The 19,070-nt window shown below is 51.8% G+C and overlaps 4 protein-coding genes across 4 annotated transcripts; all 4 read left to right on the top strand.

The window, feature by feature from the left end:
• Window positions 1-1,267: 1,267 nt before the first annotated feature.
• Window positions 1,268-4,504, top strand: CGCS363_v007847 (uncharacterized protein; the record flags this gene model as incomplete). The annotated part of the gene is made up of 7 exons (XM_036639696.1): window positions 1,268-2,472; window positions 2,526-2,643; window positions 2,705-2,742; window positions 2,800-3,662; window positions 3,715-3,851; window positions 3,917-4,000; window positions 4,055-4,504. The coding sequence occupies 7 exons, from the start codon at window positions 1,268-1,270 to the stop codon at window positions 4,502-4,504; spliced, it is 2,895 nt and encodes a 964-aa protein (XP_036494984.1).
• Window positions 4,505-6,714: 2,210 nt separating this feature from the next.
• On the top strand, window positions 6,715-8,160 carry CGCS363_v007846 (Cytochrome b2; the record flags this gene model as incomplete). Its single annotated transcript, XM_036639695.1, has 6 exons — window positions 6,715-7,034; window positions 7,099-7,228; window positions 7,285-7,359; window positions 7,418-7,585; window positions 7,638-8,066; window positions 8,128-8,160. 6 exons carry the CDS (start codon window positions 6,715-6,717, stop codon window positions 8,158-8,160), a joined length of 1,155 nt encoding a protein of 384 aa, XP_036494985.1.
• Window positions 8,161-11,261: 3,101 nt separating this feature from the next.
• On the top strand, window positions 11,262-12,150 carry CGCS363_v007845 (uncharacterized protein; the record flags this gene model as incomplete). The annotated part of the gene is made up of 6 exons (XM_036639694.1): window positions 11,262-11,472; window positions 11,533-11,604; window positions 11,662-11,706; window positions 11,762-11,812; window positions 11,869-12,078; window positions 12,137-12,150. The coding sequence occupies 6 exons, from the start codon at window positions 11,262-11,264 to the stop codon at window positions 12,148-12,150; spliced, it is 603 nt and encodes a 200-aa protein (XP_036494986.1).
• Window positions 12,151-15,952: 3,802 nt separating this feature from the next.
• SC6A8 (Creatine transporter) lies at window positions 15,953-18,089 on the top strand (the record flags this gene model as incomplete). Its single annotated transcript, XM_036639693.1, has 2 exons — window positions 15,953-17,542; window positions 17,604-18,089. The coding sequence occupies 2 exons, from the start codon at window positions 15,953-15,955 to the stop codon at window positions 18,087-18,089; spliced, it is 2,076 nt and encodes a 691-aa protein (XP_036494988.1).
• Between the last annotated feature and the right edge of the window lie 981 nt (window positions 18,090-19,070).

The raw sequence follows: 19,070 nt of genomic DNA, 5'->3' as shown, positions 1-19,070 counted from the left end.
AGTAGTTCACGCGAACGATGGGGCCGGGTCCGGGTGGTAGTAACCCGGATATCTGGTGACTCTGTGGCGCTAAAGTCTCCCAACAACCTTTAGGCCATCCAACGGGCAATTGCCCCGAGCTTTCTTCTGGCCTTGCCATCTGCGACTTGATAGTATGCCAAGGAAGAGTGGGCTCTGGCGGGGTATCCCGACCCACTCGCATTGCAGTACGAAGACGCGTACCTCTAGCCCAGTATGTACCCGTTTCGCTCATAGTTCCATCGCTAGAGACTCTTTCAATATGGAAATTACTCGAGCTAAAGACAGCCAAGACGCATATCTCCGTTGAGCAGATGACATTGGCAAATCTCTACATTCAAAACTACCGCGCCAGCAGCCACACGCTGTGTTGCACCATACCGAGAATGAATGAGAACCCACGACAGAATTACCTCGATGGGAAAACGCATCCTCTCGACTACCGCTGCCAAACCCGGGAGACATCGTCTCTTACGTACCAATAAGCTTAACCCGTCCTATCTTGGGCTCGCCCATCCCGCTCCAACGGTCGGCTGCAGGGATGAAGTGGGCGGGAAGTGGGCGCGTCTCTTATCGCGTCATCGGCCAGAGAAATGGCGGCTGCGGAGGAGAGAACGAAGACGGCAAAGTGTCAACCAGATTTTGACGTTTGCCAGGTTCTAGACGTGTCTTTAACTGCAACTTGCTGATGGGCGATCATTCCGCCGAGGCGTAAAGTCGGAGCGGACCCGATGCCTTCAATAAGTTCGGGGATCCGCCGCGTCGGTTTCGGTTTCACGGCTCCGGCTGGCAGGCGACAACTTCCCGGAACGGCTACCTGCAGATGGCCCGGTCGATTGAGTGATAAGAACAGCGAATCACGAGTGCTGCATGTTGACCAACATCGTCGGTGCGATTGGAATCCCCCGCAAGATCCTGCCCACGACGACTTCTCTTCACCTCTTCTCTTGATTGAAGATCGCTGGAAGTCATACCCGACGCTGAGTTTGGTCTTCTCGGGTTACTCCGTTGGACCGTGGGTCAAATCCAAGTGACGCCATTCCGACCCACGTTGACGCCGCCGTCCATCAGCAAACGCCAAGCTCTGAAGTCGACTGCCTGAGTCGGGGAGCCCAGCTCGAGGGTAATTGAGGCGTTGTATGCTGTGATTAGGATCGCTCTTCTTGACAAAAATTGCTTCTGTGTAGAGATCGTTTACTTGCAGTATTTTTAGAAGATTGTGGCGATTTCATGCGTCGAGCACTCCAAGATGGTCGGCAAAGGCGAAGGTGTCTTTGATTCAAGTCCCCCGCCGTACCAGCAACATCATGCGCCGAGACTATTCGTCGTTCGGAGGCGCCGAGGACGTCTCTTAGCGTTTACTGTTCTCGTGGTTGTGCTCGTCTCCTTGTCACATTACTACAATGCGGCTATTCAGGATCCTGTGATCACAGAGGAGCAGCGCAAAGTGCTCGTGAAGGGCCTCGAAACCTGTCGAGAGACTGTTTCTCGGCATCAAAGAACGGACGACGTTGTTCAACGAGAATCGAATCCACGATGGAACAAGATCTCTGGACAGAAGCAAACCATTGTTCTCAGGAACGCAACCCTCTTTGACGGAGACTTAGTTCTCCCCGATGCAGTCGATATTGTCTTTGAGAAAGGTCTCATCAAGTCTGTCGAAACGACTCGAGAGAAAGGACATTTCCCCAGCGATGCAGTCGTCTACAACCTCAAGCGGCGATTCGTCACGCCCGGGCTCGTCGACATCCACTCTCACCATCTGGAGCTCCCCTTCTCCTCAGTCTCCGCAACCTCAGATGTGAACGAGAAACCACAGCTCGGACCCATCACGCCCTTCGTCCGAGCCATTGACGGATTCAAGCCCTACGATCCGGCCATCAAGATCATTGCCTCCGGCGGCGTGACGACGTCGCTGATTCTACCTGGATCCGGGAACATCATTGGTGGCCAGGGGTACTTGGTCAAGAACCTCCCATCTCCCGGCGAGAATGGAGAGCCGATCGTCGAAGATTTGTTGCTGGAACATGGAATCCCGGAGGAAAGCCGACAAAGATACCTCAAGATGGCTTGCGGCGAGAACCCGAAGCATCTATACGGCCACACCCGCCTCGGAAATGCTTGGCTCCTGAGGCAGCATCTGGAGAAAGCCCGCAAATTGAAGTCGAAACAAGAGGCTTGGTGTCATGCAGCAGAGGGTGTTGAAGGAGATGGCTTCAAACGTGGCATAACCGCTCACTTCGTGGCGGTACACGGAGAGTTCCCAGAGGACCTCGAGCTAGAGGCAACCGTGGCCCTACTTCGGGGAGAGTTCAATGTCAACATCCATTGCTACGAGCCGGAAGACTTTGAGAGAATGCTTGCCGTGCTGCATGAGTTTGGTGTTCACCCACAGGCATTTCACCATGCTCTGGAGGCGTGGCAGGTCCCAGAGTTTCTCAAGGAGCAAGAGAGGTAATCAAATGAACTACGTATGATTGGATTATGGCTGATGGGGGACTGCATAGAAACATCACCATTGCCACTTTCGCGGAAAACTCGCTTTTCAAACATGAGGCATATGGAGCGAACTTGCGCGGTCCGAAGATCCTTGATGACCACGGCATTCGTGTTGTCTTAAAATCGGTAGGATAGGCCCAGGATGCACCCTTGAAGAAGAATCAGGGGCTCAACTTTTGTCGTCTAGGACCACACGGGTGAGAGCAATCACGCCAAATATCTCGCGTAGGTCTACTCGACAAGACAAATATTCGCCCCAGCTTTTGCCTAACACTCGAATAGGTACCAGGCAGCAGTCTCTCATTCCTTCGGACTCTCGGAATCAAAGGCCTTGCAGTCCATAACCTCGGCTGGTGCGTATTCGATCCAGCAAGACCACCGTATTGGATTTGTCAAACCCGGATACGATGCCGACTTGGTCGTTTGGGACGCGCATCCTCTTCAAGTCGGCGCGACCACAATTCAAGTCTTTGTCGATGGCCGCGACGTTCTCAACAAAGACAGCGCCCTGGCTACCTTGGGCAGGTCTCTGGAAGACAGCGATAATGCACTGCCAAAAGTCAAGGCCACAATCCAAAAGGAGACAAAAGAGGATATCTGTGGAAGAGCATTAAGACGCGGTACACGGATCGTCTTCACTGGGATTAAAGAGGCTCTGATTGATGATGTGTCTTCTCTAGACACAAGTGACCATCTGGCAATGGTCGTTACGGATGGGGAGATCACCTGCATTGGGGCCGAGTCTGCATGTGTTTCCTCTCACGAAGGCGACAGTATTGTATCAATCAAACTAGACAGCGGTTACATCACACCAGGTCTGGTTGCGTTCGGCAACAACATTGGCATCTTGGACATCTCCTCTGAGCCATCCACAGGCGACGGGTCACCAGATCGGAAGGGCAACGCGCTCAACGAACGAAAGGATCTTCACTTTGCTAAGTACGGAATTCACTTCGGGGGAAGAGGTTTCGGCCGCGCTCGGCTCGGCGGTGTCACAAGAGCTGTCACTGCACCAATCTTTGGCGGTGGGTTGCTTCAAGGTGTGAGTGTCGGGCTCCGGACTGCGGAAAACGCTACTGTTCTTGGAGGTGGTATATGGAAGAACGAAGTTGCTTTGCACGTTGCCATGGGGCAGGAAGCTAAGGGTAAGCTTGGTTCTCTGTGATGCTCGCGATGCTTTTGCTGACCATACAGTAGGCGATGACACTCCGACTATATCATCTGGGGTCGAACGTCTGCGTCAGGTCATTGAGGAAGGGCAGGCGGTGTCTACGCAACCAAGCAGTGCCTACGCTCGGGCGGCAAAAGGGGCACTGCCTGTTGTCGTGTACACTGTGAACGAGGCGAGACATCTTTTTCCCAAGGTCTTTATCCGGAGCAGTTGCTGACCATCTGGCAGGATGACATTTCCCAAATAATTCTCCTAAAGCGTGACTTTCCTGCCGTGAACTTTGTCATCTATGGTGGGCATGGAGCTCCCTTGGTAAGGCATTTTGCCTCATATGATCGCAGTCCCCCGTTGCTGACGAATTTTCAGGTTGCCAGAGATCTAGCTGAAGCCAAGATACCCGTCATCTTGACTGGCAATCGCGGTGCCCCTGATAAGTGGGAGAAAAAGAACTCCTTCGCCGGTCCTCCGTTGTCTCCGAGCCCCGCTCAGGTACTCATCGACGCTGGGGTGCTCGTTGCGCTCGCAGTCAGAGGCGACTCCAAGGTCCATGGGCTTGCTCAGGAGGCACAGTGGGCCGCTAAGTTCGCGGGCTTAAGTGAGAAAGAGGCGATCAAGTTGGTGTCCACGAACTTCAACAAGATCTTGGGACTAGAAGGGTACAGAGAGGAAGATAGTCCTTCCGGAAACAAGTATTCCGGGGATTTTGTTGTGTGGGAGGGAAATCCTCTTCGCGGCGAAGGAAGCGTGGTTTTGAGTGTTCAGGATGATGGGAAGATTGGGGACTGCTGGCCGGATTATGAAGGTGCCGTTTTGTGAGACCATTACGCATCGCCGTCGCTAGCTGCCTGGGCTGTTACTTGGATCTCCACGTGGTCTTGGTATCTTGAGCTGCGGTGTAGATTTTGGCGTTCCATCCAATCTGTCTTGGGGTTGACTCGGCGAGACTACGGGATATCCCGTCAATATTCCCGCCACTTCCCTTCCTACCTTGATACCAAGGGTTCTCGTGAGTTGCGAGATCGGAGGATGTCGGACGAAGCATTTCGGCTCCGTCTTGCCGTGGTATGTCGTACCGCTTACGGTATTGACGCCGTCAGATCCACCGCGAGATCCGCCCAACGCCGAACGAACCAACTTCGAGTGGATACGCGGCAGGAAACGAGACAGACCCATGGATGAGGTGCACCGGCCTTTGGCATATTGGCCCCAGAATGAACGGCACACCCGTAAATTGCAAGCTTTTGGGAGGGCACTGGTCACACTGAATTGTAGCAGTCTATGGTTCAACACGATGACTTGAGTATCGAAGCTCTCACAATGATATTCCATGGTCTAGTGTGATGGGTTTCGAGTTACCTTTTTCGTAGAGTGACATTGCTTCTGGAACGCCTTCGGACTGCCCCCACGGACTGCCCCCACCCCTATGAGCATCTTTTCTGGGCCTGTGTCCACGTTGACCGTCACGGTTGACGTGGAAGCGAGCCCACCCGAGCCTGGACCGCTTGGACCGAATCCCACCGTCAATGACAACGTAGTGAACACCAGCAGAGAAGAGGCTCCGCGAAGCCCCGTTATCGATAGCATCTGATAAGATCGAATGCTTGTTCTCCAGGGGATCTTCAATACGTCAAAGCAAGGTTTCTTGGCATCCACTTTCACGGGCTCCAGCCACGCGGGTCACTGAAGTATCTGTGAAGCTTCGCAACTCTATTCCCACTTCCCGTTGCTCCGAGTACCCCGGTCTTCACCGGATACGCTTTGACTGCAGGACAAACGCGTAAAAGGGGAGTTCGGGATGTACAATGATCACATGCTGCGTCCTTGCTGCGTGAAATCAAGACGTTGCCTGCAGACACTTCACCGATCAATTCACATTACATCCGCAAGTCTGTTATTCGGCGACGGTTGAATCCCATCTAGGTATTTCCCCGGGAATACGTGTATTTGGGCTCAAACGAGCAGCTAAACCATCCTCCAGCTAGAACAAGCATAACAGGTACATCGTTTACAACCTCAACTTAATCTAACGGCCCGACAGACCCAGTGATCATTATGGTTAAAATCAAGAATTTTCCGAGCACTCTATGATGTATCGGCCTCGGCCCTCAACAATTACACCGGATTTCAGAAAGGGGAGTTACGTTTGACTACAACATCGCTACCAAAACTCTGAGGTCCCACAGTCAAATGTAACCCCGATGCATCGTGCCTGCGAGATATCCAAGCTTTAGAGATGGAGTCTTTGCGCAAGTTTCCGCCGCCCATCAACGCGTCTGAGCGGGCAATCACGGAGAATGGCTAGAACGGATGTAGTTAAAGACCTCAGTCCCCATTGAAAAAGATTAACCCCCACATTCCTGCCAAGGTTGGACCCTTTCCCGCGTAACGCTGAATCCAGCGCCGATAAACTCCGTTACATCACCGACGTTGATCCAAGCCGTCATAGTTCGTCGTCGCAGAAGAGAGCGTTCGGTGGATCTGCAAGTCGTGGGGCAATTGACCCGTAGGGCCGTCGTGGAGCCGGCCACGCGTCTACTTCAACTTCCACCCTGCTCTGGGCCCGGAGTCTTCCCGTAGATCGCTGTACCTGCAGGACGTGGCTAGTTCGGATATCTTGTTTGGCTGGATAAGAAATTGGAATTTTTGATATCCCTTGAGAAGCTTCTCCGAAGACTTCCGGCGATGGCTTCGCTTTGCAGTTCGGAGGCTTTCCGAGCGTGATGCATAGCATGCAATTTGACGATTCAAGGATGAGTAACGACGGACTCAGAATATCCACTGCGTCATTTTGTATTATTCGAAGAATGTTGAGGTTTTGGGTGGCTGAGGCCTCGGCGGCTTGGGATGTTGCTGCTCGGAAGTCGAGGCGAGACCGAGAACGAGAACGAGACTAAGGGGAAGAAACAAACACCGTACATCGCGATGAAGATATATAGGTCGGAGAACATCTCATCAAGCTGATTGTTTTGGGAGACAAGAGAGATATTCAATAAAGCAACCGCTCGACCTTCTTCAATACCATTACGATGCGCGCAACTACCTTCCTCGCCTCGGGCCTTGCCCAAACCGCTCTTGCAGCAAGAGTCTTCCTCAACGAACCTGATACTGGCATCGAACAGGCTCTTCCGGACCTGCAGCCAGGAGAGCTGCCCAGTCTGGATGCGATGATTGGTCTGCCGGATTTCGACTTCGCTGCGAGAAACTATCTGCCTATCAAGAACTACACCTACTACAGAAACGGAGCAGCGGGCGAGTGGTCGTACCGGAACAACCTCGAGGTATATCAACGGTATCGCTTCAACCCCCGCGTGATGGTTGACATTACAAACGTCGAGAACACGCTCCCGTATGTGCACAGTCTCTCTGCTCCTAACCATATCGATCGGCTGACAAGACCTTCATGGGAAAAGAACCACCATTTTGGGACACAACTTCTCTGCTCCTTTCTTCATCGGACCTGCTGCTCGCGGTGATTTGGGTCATCCCTTGGCTGAGCTCAACCTTATCCGAGCGGCTGCTGCAGAGAACATTCTCTACGTGGTCAGTATTTGATATTATGTTGCCAACAGGCTCAGGCTGACACTAATCTCCTGCAGCCCTCTCTCCTGTCGTCAAAGTCAATGGAAGACATCGCTGCCGCCAAGGCGAATGGACAAGTTCACTTCCAGCAGGTAAGTGCCACAGCGAATTCCGTCTTTGTTCGACAGTTGTTTAACCTCAACGAAACAGCTTTATCTCCAGGATAACATGACGGAGACCCAGAAGGTCCTTGACAGAATTGAGATGGCTGGCGCCAAGGCCATCGGCTTCAGTGTCGACTCAGCCGCCGATGGAAACCGTCACCGTGCTGCTCGCTTCGACGTTGGCTCCGCTGACTCTGGCTGGTCTCTCATCACTGTAAGCTGCACCCCCCTTGACCCTTGTGTGAGCGCCGGCTGACATATCTCAGTGGGATGTTTACCACCAGCTCACAAACATGACTTCTCTCCCCATCGTTCTCAAGGGAGTCATGAGCGTCGAAGATGCCCAGGCGGCCATTGAGCATGGTGTTCCGGGTATCTGGTTGTCTAACCACGGCGGCCGTCAGCTTGATGGTGCCCCTTCGGCCTTGGAGGTTGCCCTTGACATCTATCACACCGATCCCGATATCTTTAACAAGATCGAAGTCTACGCTGATGGCGGCGTTCGCTATGGAGCCGATGTGTTGAAGCTGCTGTCCCTCGGCGTCAAGGCCGTCGGCCTGTCCCGCTCTTTCATGTTCGCCAACGTCTACGGCCAGCAAGGTGTTGAGAAGGCCATTCAAATCATGAAGCACGAAATCGCGATTGATGCTGGCAACTTGGGCGTCGGCGATTTGAAGAAGATTGATCCCAGCTACGTGAGTATCACCAAGACATCACCATTTGGGCGGGCCAAGTCCTTACTGACAAACTTTACAGGTCAAGTGGACGCCTGATCACTGGCAGGGTTAGAGTTGCATCCAAAATGCACTCCACCCATGAAGTCTAGAGCTACTAGAGATACATCCGGTGCAAACCGTTAGACGGGGATTTAGAGGGTTTGAATGAAGACGAAACCAAATACACTTGAGTTCAATGTTAATATTACAATACAAACAGTGGCTACTTTACAGTCATTTACATAGATAACCTTCTTCACTGAAACAAACGCAAATACACTTCCTCGTGACGAAGCGACTGTCGTTGGCACTACAAGATAGCTGGGTAGGAAATGTCAATCATGTACGAACCCTTCGGATGCAGGAAGGACAAATCTCCAATTCACATAACCGGCCGAGTTCGGATCCGGTGTGATAATGGTGACAAAAATGAAACTATTTCTTCTCGCTTTTGGAGATGCTCGGTTTCGAGAGAAACAGCCTTCTCCGCCTTGTCACCGACCAAAACTGCCCCGCTTACGATTCCGTCGGCAGTTACCTTGCTAATTTTCTCCCCGGTGGAGTCGTGCATATTGACAGAGCTCGCAATAATGACCCATTGGGCATTGAGTTAATTACGACATTATCGGACTTCCGTACCTCCACCATGTTAGACGTTCTGGCTAGGCGGTTCAGTTCGTGCTCACCGGTGATGAGAACCCTGTTCCCTCCGATCTGGTGAAGGCGAGTCATCCAGACATCAATCGAGTCAAGAGTTTCATGGCACGGCGGAGAATTGATTTTGTTGTTTCCCAGCCGAACACCTCCTGACCAACAATATGGCCAAACTGAAACAACCAGAAGAACCAGCCGGGAAGTTCAATCTTGCACGACCATTGTACCATGGTCCACCACCACCCTCATTGCAGGATCACATCGACGCGAGATGTCAAAGACTACGAAACAAGACGGACACGGAGAATAATACGGCAAGTTTCATCAACATGAAGCAATCATAGAAAGGCAATATACACAACAGTGATGAACGCTTTGGCAAGAAACAACGAATGGCGGAAGCATGGAACAAGGCTACAGAATGGGATGGATGCAGATCATGGTGAGGCTAGCGAACGCCCTGTTGGGACAGGAATAGTATAGAAGAAAACCCTGGAATGCAAGGATGCAGCATGTTTTGGACTCACCGGCCGTATTACGGAAACACATGTACAATAAGGCCAACCGAGGAGCCGTTGAAGCTCTGTCCAAACAAGGAGACATCCGACATGAAGCTCTCTTCACGTCTCGTCACACTAGTCAACATGCTATATCCTGGTCGTAGTTTGTGATGATTTACCAGAACCTTCCTCTGGTGAGGCAACGCCATCTGATGACCTCGGCACCAATGCCCACCCGGACCCAATCAGTAAGCCCCGTCACGAACCGCACACCCCTTCAGCATCCAGAGTTGGACCTTCCCAAAACTTCTTTTCTGCCCGGGCAATCAAGTAACATCGCTTCTGCATTGCGTTCATGCTGACGCGAACATACGCGAATAGCCTTTGAGACGAACGGAACGCCAAGATGGGAAGCCACATTCCCCAACGTAGGTCTCCGCGTGGCGACAGACGGCTCCAGAGTATTTCCAGGACGTCATCTTTTCTTCCATCGATGTGCCGTCTCATTCAGAATTGCTCCAAAAGTTACTTTGCTCTATCAATAGCCAAGTTCTTGGGCTGCGTGGTTGTTCATGCAATCACACAGACGGTCACCCACAAACTCTAACTCTGCTCACTCTGAATGGCCGCTCTGGGCCGCAATCCAAGACCTCTGCACAGCACCGCCGCGACACATCTGCGCAATGATCTGCGCAACCTCACTCTTCACGGTTCAAATATCGCCCCTTTTAATAACAGGAAGGTTGAGCCCTTCAATCCACGTCATGGAGGTGTGCAAAGCGTGCTGAAAAAGATGATGTTCAACCGCTGCCGGGATCAACGGCAATTCAACAGATTTAGCCGCTCAGACCCCATCCCTGTCAGCGACTGGTGTTCATTGGGTCTCACACGTCCAATTAAGCTTGAAGCTGGTTTGCTCTGGTACATGCTTAAAAGCCGCGGTTGGGCGAAATAAGGTTGTTTGTTACAGATTTGCTCACGGGTAGAATTTCCCTGCTGATGGGGTTCTTGGGAAGCCATGCGGGACATCATGTCATTGAATTGCGTGTCGGATGCTCCCGAGGAGTTACTCCTCAATTTTCGCCCCAATGATGAGGTGAGCTGAGTTTGGCGTGGCCGTTGAGAGTTCGGGAGGGGTTCCCAAGAGGGCGCCGATTGCTGGGGAGGTCCCCGCGATGGTGTTGACATCGCGGAAATGTTTTAGTCAAGTACCGGTTGAGTGGTTTACGAGTGGTTCGGAATGTCGCTTTGTTTCAACGCCAGTCAAGATGCCGAAGCCATCGTTTCCCATCACCTGTCAAGGCTAAGACTATCGTTTACTAGAAACACCGGGGACAAAGTCAGTGTTTGAGTCACGTCTCTCGGATCGATCGTCCAAAGACCAGGCCGACGCATTTCAGGCGGACTCGGAGAAATAATGCAGCTATTATTACCACCACCATACTTATCAGAAAACATCAGATAGCCAGGACGCCCAAGTACTCTGGTCAGTCCATCCACTGCTCTGATCCCTACCTTACCCCGATCAGCTGCCAGAGAGACATTATTTTGACCCCGCAAAGATTTGAAGCTCGGGTCAAAATGATGTGCGAACCTATAGCATGGAACGCCTGGAACGGGCGCAGATGTCTGGGCATTCTTCATGATTGCCCAAATCTGCCTCCTATGTGTATAGAGTTTGAGGCAGACGTCTTTTGAGGTCTGTAGATCAGGCGAGTTTATTTTCAGAATTTCCTGATTATCTGGTAAGGTTATTTTCTTGCTGAGTTCGGTTCGAGATCAACTAGGTCCCCGTGGGCTTCGTTGAGGGGAGATGCCTGGGCAGATGTTGGCATGAATGAGACATGATCGGGATGTGATCACGGCAAGGATGAAGTAGATGAGGATATTTGTGTGATTACAGAGGTGTATAAAAAGGTCTGGTATCCTCATCAAATATCCGCTTTCCTCTTCAGATCGTTATCAGACATTCAGTCAGCTCGATTACGCAATACCTCTATCGTACTGAACCACTCTCAATATGCCTACCCTCTCTTGGAAACAGGCCCTTCTTGGCCTGCTCCTATTGGAGCCACTGGCAGCTGGACTTGCCGTTCCTCCTAAGCCTGATATGATGGACCCAGAGGATCACCTCGGTATCAAGGCACGACGCAATGATCCTGCGGTTCACGTTCCAGACGCAAGCATTTGGGTTCGAGACCGTTGCCCTGATGACGATGGGCCTGACCGTGGTGAGTATCGTCCACAACAACCAACAAGGCTTCACAGAGAGCTGATTCAGACTCTTACAGGCGGACGGCCACCCAGACCGCCACAGTTGCGTGCTCGTGACTGTAACCCGCCCAGACCTCCTGATGATGGTGGTATGTTAGGAACTCAAGACCAACCGGGAAGCTTTCTGGCTAATGATTGGCGTGAAGGACGACGTCCACCTAAGCCCGAGGACGGCCCCGATGGCGATCGAGGTAAGTGTATACAAGTACCCGTGTCGCTTGGTCGAAGCTTACAATGACCGTGAAGGTCGAAACCCCCCTCGGCCTCCTCAGAAGAGGGACGGCGTCGATGATGGACGTAAGTGGAGCACAGAATGATACGACTCTTGTAAACTGTTTAATAACGATGCGCAGCTCGACCGCAACAGACGCCGCCGCCGCCGCCCCCGAATCCACCTAACCCACCTCCTAATCCGCCTCCGCCGCCGCCACCTCCACCAAACCCCCCTCCACCGCCCCCCAACCCGCCGCCTCCTCCTCCACCACCGCCCCCGGTGCCACCAGGCCCACCTCCTCCGGGGCCCCCTCCTCCGCCGCCGCCTCGCGCTCGGGACATTAACCACCGTGAGTGGCCGAGTAACACGGTCAAGCTGTGATTTTGACTAACGTGAAACTTCCATAGATCCCGGGATGTAAAGGAGGAGTTTCGGAATCGGTGGGGATCGAAGGCGTGGGTAGTTGGAGGGAGGCGAGAGGATTGGGAAGGTTGTTATGTCTTCTATTTTGAGAGTGACAACATTCGTTTGGTTAGTACTTTGGACGGTTGTGATTTAGTCCGATCTATTAGCTCAGGTCTTACTTTTGGGGGAAAGTGTGCCTTCATGTTCTTGATCAGGTCGTTGTACACTTTCCAGCTGGTGATCATTTGGCGACTGGCCGCTAACTGTCGAGTTAGCTAACGTACTCAATCGATTGGTTACTAATCTTTCGGTGGTGATCGCGGCGTGTTGTGTAATATGGCCCTTCATGCCGATGGGATAATCTGGTTTCGGAGCCGACAGCAGACGTCCAATCATTTCATCCCCTCACCACATTGGTGACGGTCAGGGGTTCCATGTCTTCAACAACCCCGCAAACCAGTCTATGAAACATCAACAGCTGAATTGGTCTCCTCCACAGCTATTGGGGTGGCATCGAAGGCCTCATCGGGCCGTATTCGGGACAAAAGCGCGCCCGGATCACGGCATCAGATTAGATGTGAAGGGCCGGCAGATAATCTGAAGCCATCATCAGTCATACTCAGCCTCAAGAACAAGCTTCCCATCCTAGCCGTGATCCCGAGTTACACCCGTCGCCGCGTGACGTTGCATTCCGTCCCCATACGAAGCGCGGGATCTGAAGAAGAGAGACACAGGGGCAGCATCGCCGTCGAATGGCGAATTGGAGAGCTCTGCGGGGATGCAAACACTGAAACCACTTCGACTCTTCTAAGCACTTCTTGCCGTCCGAATTGATAAGTTGCTGTCTGATAATGGTAGGGATGAGTAACGGCAATTTATTTTTGGAGCTAAAACAAGCTTTACGTGGTCCACAATTCGTTCATCATCCATAGCCAGCTGAAGTGTGAAACATTTGATCAGGGCCTTCCGCTGCCCTCAGCTTTTCTTCATAAAGCTGCGACAGAGACAATTGAAGAATGCTGTCAAATGATTATCAGCATACTGTCATATCTCTTCTAGTCGAGGGGTGCTGCTCGACGACCTTCCGTTAAAGTCTGTGATCCCGTTAGCAGCCGGTCAGCGAAACTCTATCCGAAATTCCGATCGCCTAACGACGAACGACGAGGGACAACGAGCGGAGTGTTCAGCGTACCACCTAGACAATAAAGAAGATCGAAACTTGAATCTCCAATCTGGATAATGTCTATAATCCGCAGAATGGTAGGTATTGGAGTCTTTTGCGCAATGATCCCCGGGGTCCTACTAAATACTGATGTATCCTTGAAGCCAGTCCCAAGAAACGAGCGTCCATCGGACTTTCAGCTTCTAGCTCGCCAGGATGATCCGGATGAGAAAGATGATGATTGTGACGATGACGATGATGAGAAAAAATGCAGCACAAGAACACATAGACAAAGCACATCCTCTTCGACTTCATCTGCTAGCCAACCTTCCGCGACACCGACAAACCCACAGATCAGCAGCTCAGTCAATCCGGCATCTACTTCCACACCGCAGGCTCCTCCACCAACGTTATCGCAAACAACTCAATCGACGGTACCTGTAGCCGCTGAGCCCTCTTCGGCACCTCAAACGCCTCCAACATCGACTGCTCCGGTCGTAGTGATACCAACAACATCCCTCGAGACGAGTGTTGTATCACTAAGCTTAGCTCCAGCCGCACCGACGTCGTCAGCAGCAGCGGCTCCGGCGACAAGCACAGCACCCCCGCCAACGCAGGCAGCAAACTCAAATAATGCAGGGCGAACGGCTGGCATTATTGTTCTCATCCTTGGTGAGTCAGCACCGTATCTCGACACACAAATGAAGCCATGACTAACCGTCATCACACTCAGCATTCTTCGCTTCCTTCGCCGGAATCTTCTTCTTTCGCAGGTGGCGAGCCCGACGTAAGCGCCGAACAGCAGAGAAAGCAAAATCAGTAATGGGCCCAGCCGGACCTCCAACAACTCCGCCATCACCTCCTCCCCGACCGACGAGGGATCTACCGCCGCTGACCTCGCACCCTCCGATGACCTCGCTTCCACCACCGCCACCCATTCAAGGCTCCGGTCAGACTCCCGCACAATCATCAAATACAGCAAGCTCATCGATGTACAGCAACACGGGGGTTGTAGGGAACCGACCAGCACGTAACACACGCGCCATCTCCCAAGCGTCACCACCTCAATCAGCACAAGTCACGCATACAGAGGAGGTCCCACGAGATGAGAAGCCTCAGGCCGCGTTCGGGATACCGACCTTCTTGCAGTCTGCCATCAACCGCAGGGCAAGGAACGCAGAGCTGGCTCGAGCTAGGGTCGAGAGCTGGCCTCCTCCACCTTACATTGGCACCAAGCAGCCACGGGCAAAGTCATTCAAGGGTTTGATGACAAGATCGAAGCCAGTGACAGCAGTCTCTGAGTCGTTATCGCCGACATCGTTCCCGGGTCAGCGGACGTATTCAAGTACGTCCAGAGAGTCTTTAATATTGCCCTGGAGAAGCTCAATCGAGTCGGATATTTCGAGTCTCTCGAGCGGCTGGGGCGACGGACCTGCCATACCAACTCCTGTCCTTGTGAATGAAAGACCAACGGTTGACCGCAAAGTTTGGATTTCACCGGCGAGAGGGAGCGAGGTTGCCCACATAAGAGAAGTCCCAAGAGATGTTGTCTGATTTCTCGTCAATCTTGGAATTCTAAGATCAGTGGATGATGAAAAGGTTATTCTATTGTATCTGCATGTGGTATTGAAAGCGCAAAGCATTTATAAACATGGTACGAACTATTTTACTACGCATCAACATTCGTCTCATCCATAAAAGAGGTAGGAAAGTATGAGGGTTGCATGGATAGTTGCCAAGACACTCTTGCTAGACTTGACTATTCGAGTGTGTACTTCAAGAGCCAGCATGCGCACCACGGCCCTGGACTGCACACTTCCTATTGCTGCCGCTGTCTCGTGGCCTCCTAGGAGTTCTTACCTTGGCCGACGTGATGCAAGGTGAGAAGACGCCTCTGGAAATTTGGATCCAAGACTTCCAAGGATACCAAGAGAACCAAGAGGTAAATGGACCAACCAGACCGCGTCCGCCGGTCGCAGACGCGTCAATCTCCTTCTCCCTGTGCTCTAGGCAAACCAGCGAACCAACCTGCTGACGTCGTAGCGCACCTGCCAAGGGGTGGGGAAATCACCCATCGGCTCGACGCTGATATCGCCTACCGAGAAAATGCCAATTCGATGGGCGAGACCAAATGGTCGCAATGCCAGGATTCCGCTCCGCCGGGCAAACATCAAGATCTTGGCTCCGATCTTGGCACGCCGGCAGGCCCGTCAATCCAATCACTGTCGTTTCCCAGGCCCGAAACCTACGCCACGTCTTGGGGTATTTAGAGCTTCTGGAAGGTCCTTATCATATCAAGGATATCCAAGACACTTGGCTGTCATGGTCGTGTGCGTATCTCGCCCGGGCTGACCAGCCTCTTGCATTTCGCTACCAACGGCAGTGGGATATTTCCGAGTTCACGCTAGACACAAGGGAAATCGTCCCCGGATTGGGTAGGGGATGATCGCTGGTGGGTGTCAATCTTGGCCTAGCACAAAGTAGAACAAGATATATGTTTGCGCCAGTCTCAATCACAACTCATCCCGTCCGTTGTTTTCTTCCGACGCACATATTACCTATCCTGTTTTGCTCGATTCGAGGCGGACTAGACCCAACTTGCATGAGGTTCACTGCGCAAGAACACTCCTTAGAAGTCACCCGCAGAGCCTCAATCATGGTCAACATCGCGTCGAGGATTTACAACTTCCTCGCCCCAGCCGCTAACAAGGGCGAAGATGGCCGCGACGTCTGGGGCTCGCGTCTATCCTTCATCTTTGCGGCAATGGGCGGTGCAGTCGGACTAGGAAACCTTCTTCGCTTCCCATCGATTGTCTACAATAACCACGGCCTACAATTCTTCATCCCATATCTGATTTCTCTCTTTTGCCTGGCGATTCCAACTTTACTCTTGGAAATCTCCATTGGCCAGGCATACCGAGGTGGATGTGTCTTGGCTTGGCACCATGCTCATCGTCGAGCGAAAGGTGTCGGATTTGGCGTTGTTTACATCGGTTACGCCATCTGCATTTACTACGTCCCCATCATAGCATGGATCATGTCCTACTTCCGTCATTCCTTCATCAGCCCCTTACCCTGGGAAGGACGGAATGAAGACTTCTTTTACGGCGACGTTCTCCAGAACGTGGACCCTGTCCCGGGCAACCTCACTGCCGACGGATCCGCCGTTCAGGACTACTCAGATTACCCAGGTATGGGTATGAACACTGAAGTCACCTTGTGGAACCTTTTCACCTGGTTCATCGTTTGGCTTTGCATGTACAAGGGTGTCGGTCTCATGGGTCGTGTGGTTTATTTCACAATGGCTCTGCCAATCATTCTCATGATTGTCTTGATTGGGCGAGGCTGCTCTCTCCCTAATGCCATCGATGGCATGCGCATTTACTGGACCGAATGGCACGGGAACAAGCTCGCTTCAGGAACGATCTGGCAAGAGGCCTGCGGACAAGTATTTTTTTCGACAGGAATTGGGATGGGCTATTATACTTCATTCGCGTCATACAACCAGAAGTACTCCAACGCGGTCCAGGACGCACTCATCATCTGTATCTCGAACTCTCTGATTGAGATCATCGGCTCCATGTCAGTTTTTGGTGTTGTCGGATACCTCGGAATGCATCCGGATACCAGTGAGAGACTCAACACCTTTGTTGTCGGGTTTTTGACCTATCCCGAGGCCATTGCGGAAATGCCAGGAGCCAACTTCTGGGGCGTCCTGTTCTTCGCCACCCTCTTCATTCTTGGCCTTGGCTCCGCTTTCGCGCTTCTCGAAACTCTCGTCACCATGGTTTGCGACACTGACTGGGGCAAGAAGTATCCGCGTCCGTATGTTTCGACCGGCATCGTTATCGCTTCTTTTCTTATCTCTCTTCCGTTTTGCACCGAGTTTGGGTACTTCCTAGTCGATGCTGCCGATACCTGGATCAACTATTTGGCACTCTTCTGGATAGTCTGGTGTGAGGCAGTGTGCGCCACGACTCTGTACCGATACCGGGATGTAGTGGACCAGTGTGGCCTTATTTCATGGTGCCTTTACAATATCTTCGGCTACATCGGAGGCACTGTGATAGGGCTCATTGTAGCGCACTCCGTTTCGCCAGAGGCGGGTGCTGGTGTTGGCTTTGGCATGTTCATTGTCGGCACGGCATCCTCAATTCTGTTCGCCTCTGACCCCACTGCTTATTGCCCGAGGTTCTTTAGCAAGAACCCGATGATGCGCAAGTTTTGGTACTTGACTTCGTATTCGGTAAGAGCTCTTATCCATGCTGATGAATTCTCCGTGACCGGCAGCTCACACCGCTTTCAAGGGAAACCAGCTTAGGCGCGACCTTAATGCCACGATTTCCACAAGTGGGCAGTGGAAGATACCTGCCATCTGGGGTTTCGTTCTCAAGTACAACACTGCCCCCATTGTCTCAATTATCTTTTCCTTCGCCTACCCAAACTTCTATGCCAAGAACCGTATGGATCCACTTCACATCGCCGGCTTCACGTTCATGCACGTTGTGCTGGCAGCCACACTTATAGGCCTTGTCATGCCACGATGGTTCAACGTGCTCGTCCCGAAGACAAAGGTGGCAGAAGGAGTCTACCCTGTTATGCCGGGTGTTATCTTTTCCAGGGCCAATGCGGCTGGGGCGTTGGATATTGATGGCGTTCCTCAGAACGCTGATGGTTATGGGGTCGATGGGAGAAACACAGAGCAAGAGTCGTGGGGCCCAGATGGGAGCCAGGAAAAGGTGGCTGATGAGCGCCGACAAGCTGGAAGATCACTATCACAGAGATTAAAATAGGTTTAGATAGACCTTCATTATGTCTCTGACACTATGCTTAGCACAAAATGACCGATGGGTATGTAATAACAGACTCTAGGAAGATGCTGTCACCCACCAACCTTTCATGCCGAAACAGCCACATAGTGATTAGGTGTAACTTGGGGTATGAAGTATGTAATCAATCGCATTTCTCATTCTGTATATCATTCGGGACGACATGTTATCGAGAAATCAGAGGCTAGGTTGCGTGGCTGAAGGCCCACACGATGGAGCATCATGATGATTCATCCTCGCTCATTGACTCTCATAACCGACACCATCCATGATAGAACCTTTGATGTTCCTGGTTCGGCGAACGATTTAGCACTAGGATCAAATGACTCACTATTGATGAAGCAAGACTCATTCTCAATAATAATTGTTGTCGCTCTGATGGCCATCATTTCGAACTTCGTACCCGTGATGTTGAGTGTGTAGCACCTTATATCAAGCACCGTCACCCCCAGAGAAACTTCCCGTGTGATCCATTCAGACACGTATATGTCGGTAACCAGTGGGAAATCAATTTTGCCATCGTGCGTGTTGGAATCCTCCAGCGAAGTTACAAACATCGAGGTAAGTCACGATACATATCTACAACCCACTCCCCAACGACATTTGACTGTATGATGAAAGAAGTTTTGCCGAACGGAGTTCCTCGCCATGCGAGGCTATGAAGACCGTCAATAGTCGACATCGCCTGAAGTCATCGTTTGCTGGATGCTACTGATTCTTTCCACTTTCAGAGTGACGAGGCTAACGCTCTATATTTTCAGAAGGCACAATGGAATCATCTATGAGGACGTATAGATAGGTAAGTTCGCGTGAATAAACACTTTTTGCATATTCTCTATGATGATTGTCTTATCCCGGTCAGACTACATGACGACAAGCTATCAAACCTATACTGATGCACCCTCCGCACATTTCATGCAGTTTGTTCCATTTCACTTCGCAATA

Source organism: Colletotrichum siamense (genome assembly GCF_013390195.1).
Source record: "Colletotrichum siamense strain Cg363 chromosome Unknown KSG_Cg363_contig05, whole genome shotgun sequence".
NCBI lineage: Eukaryota > Fungi > Ascomycota > Sordariomycetes > Glomerellales > Glomerellaceae > Colletotrichum > Colletotrichum siamense.
This window is presented reverse-complemented; position numbering and strand designations above follow the sequence as displayed.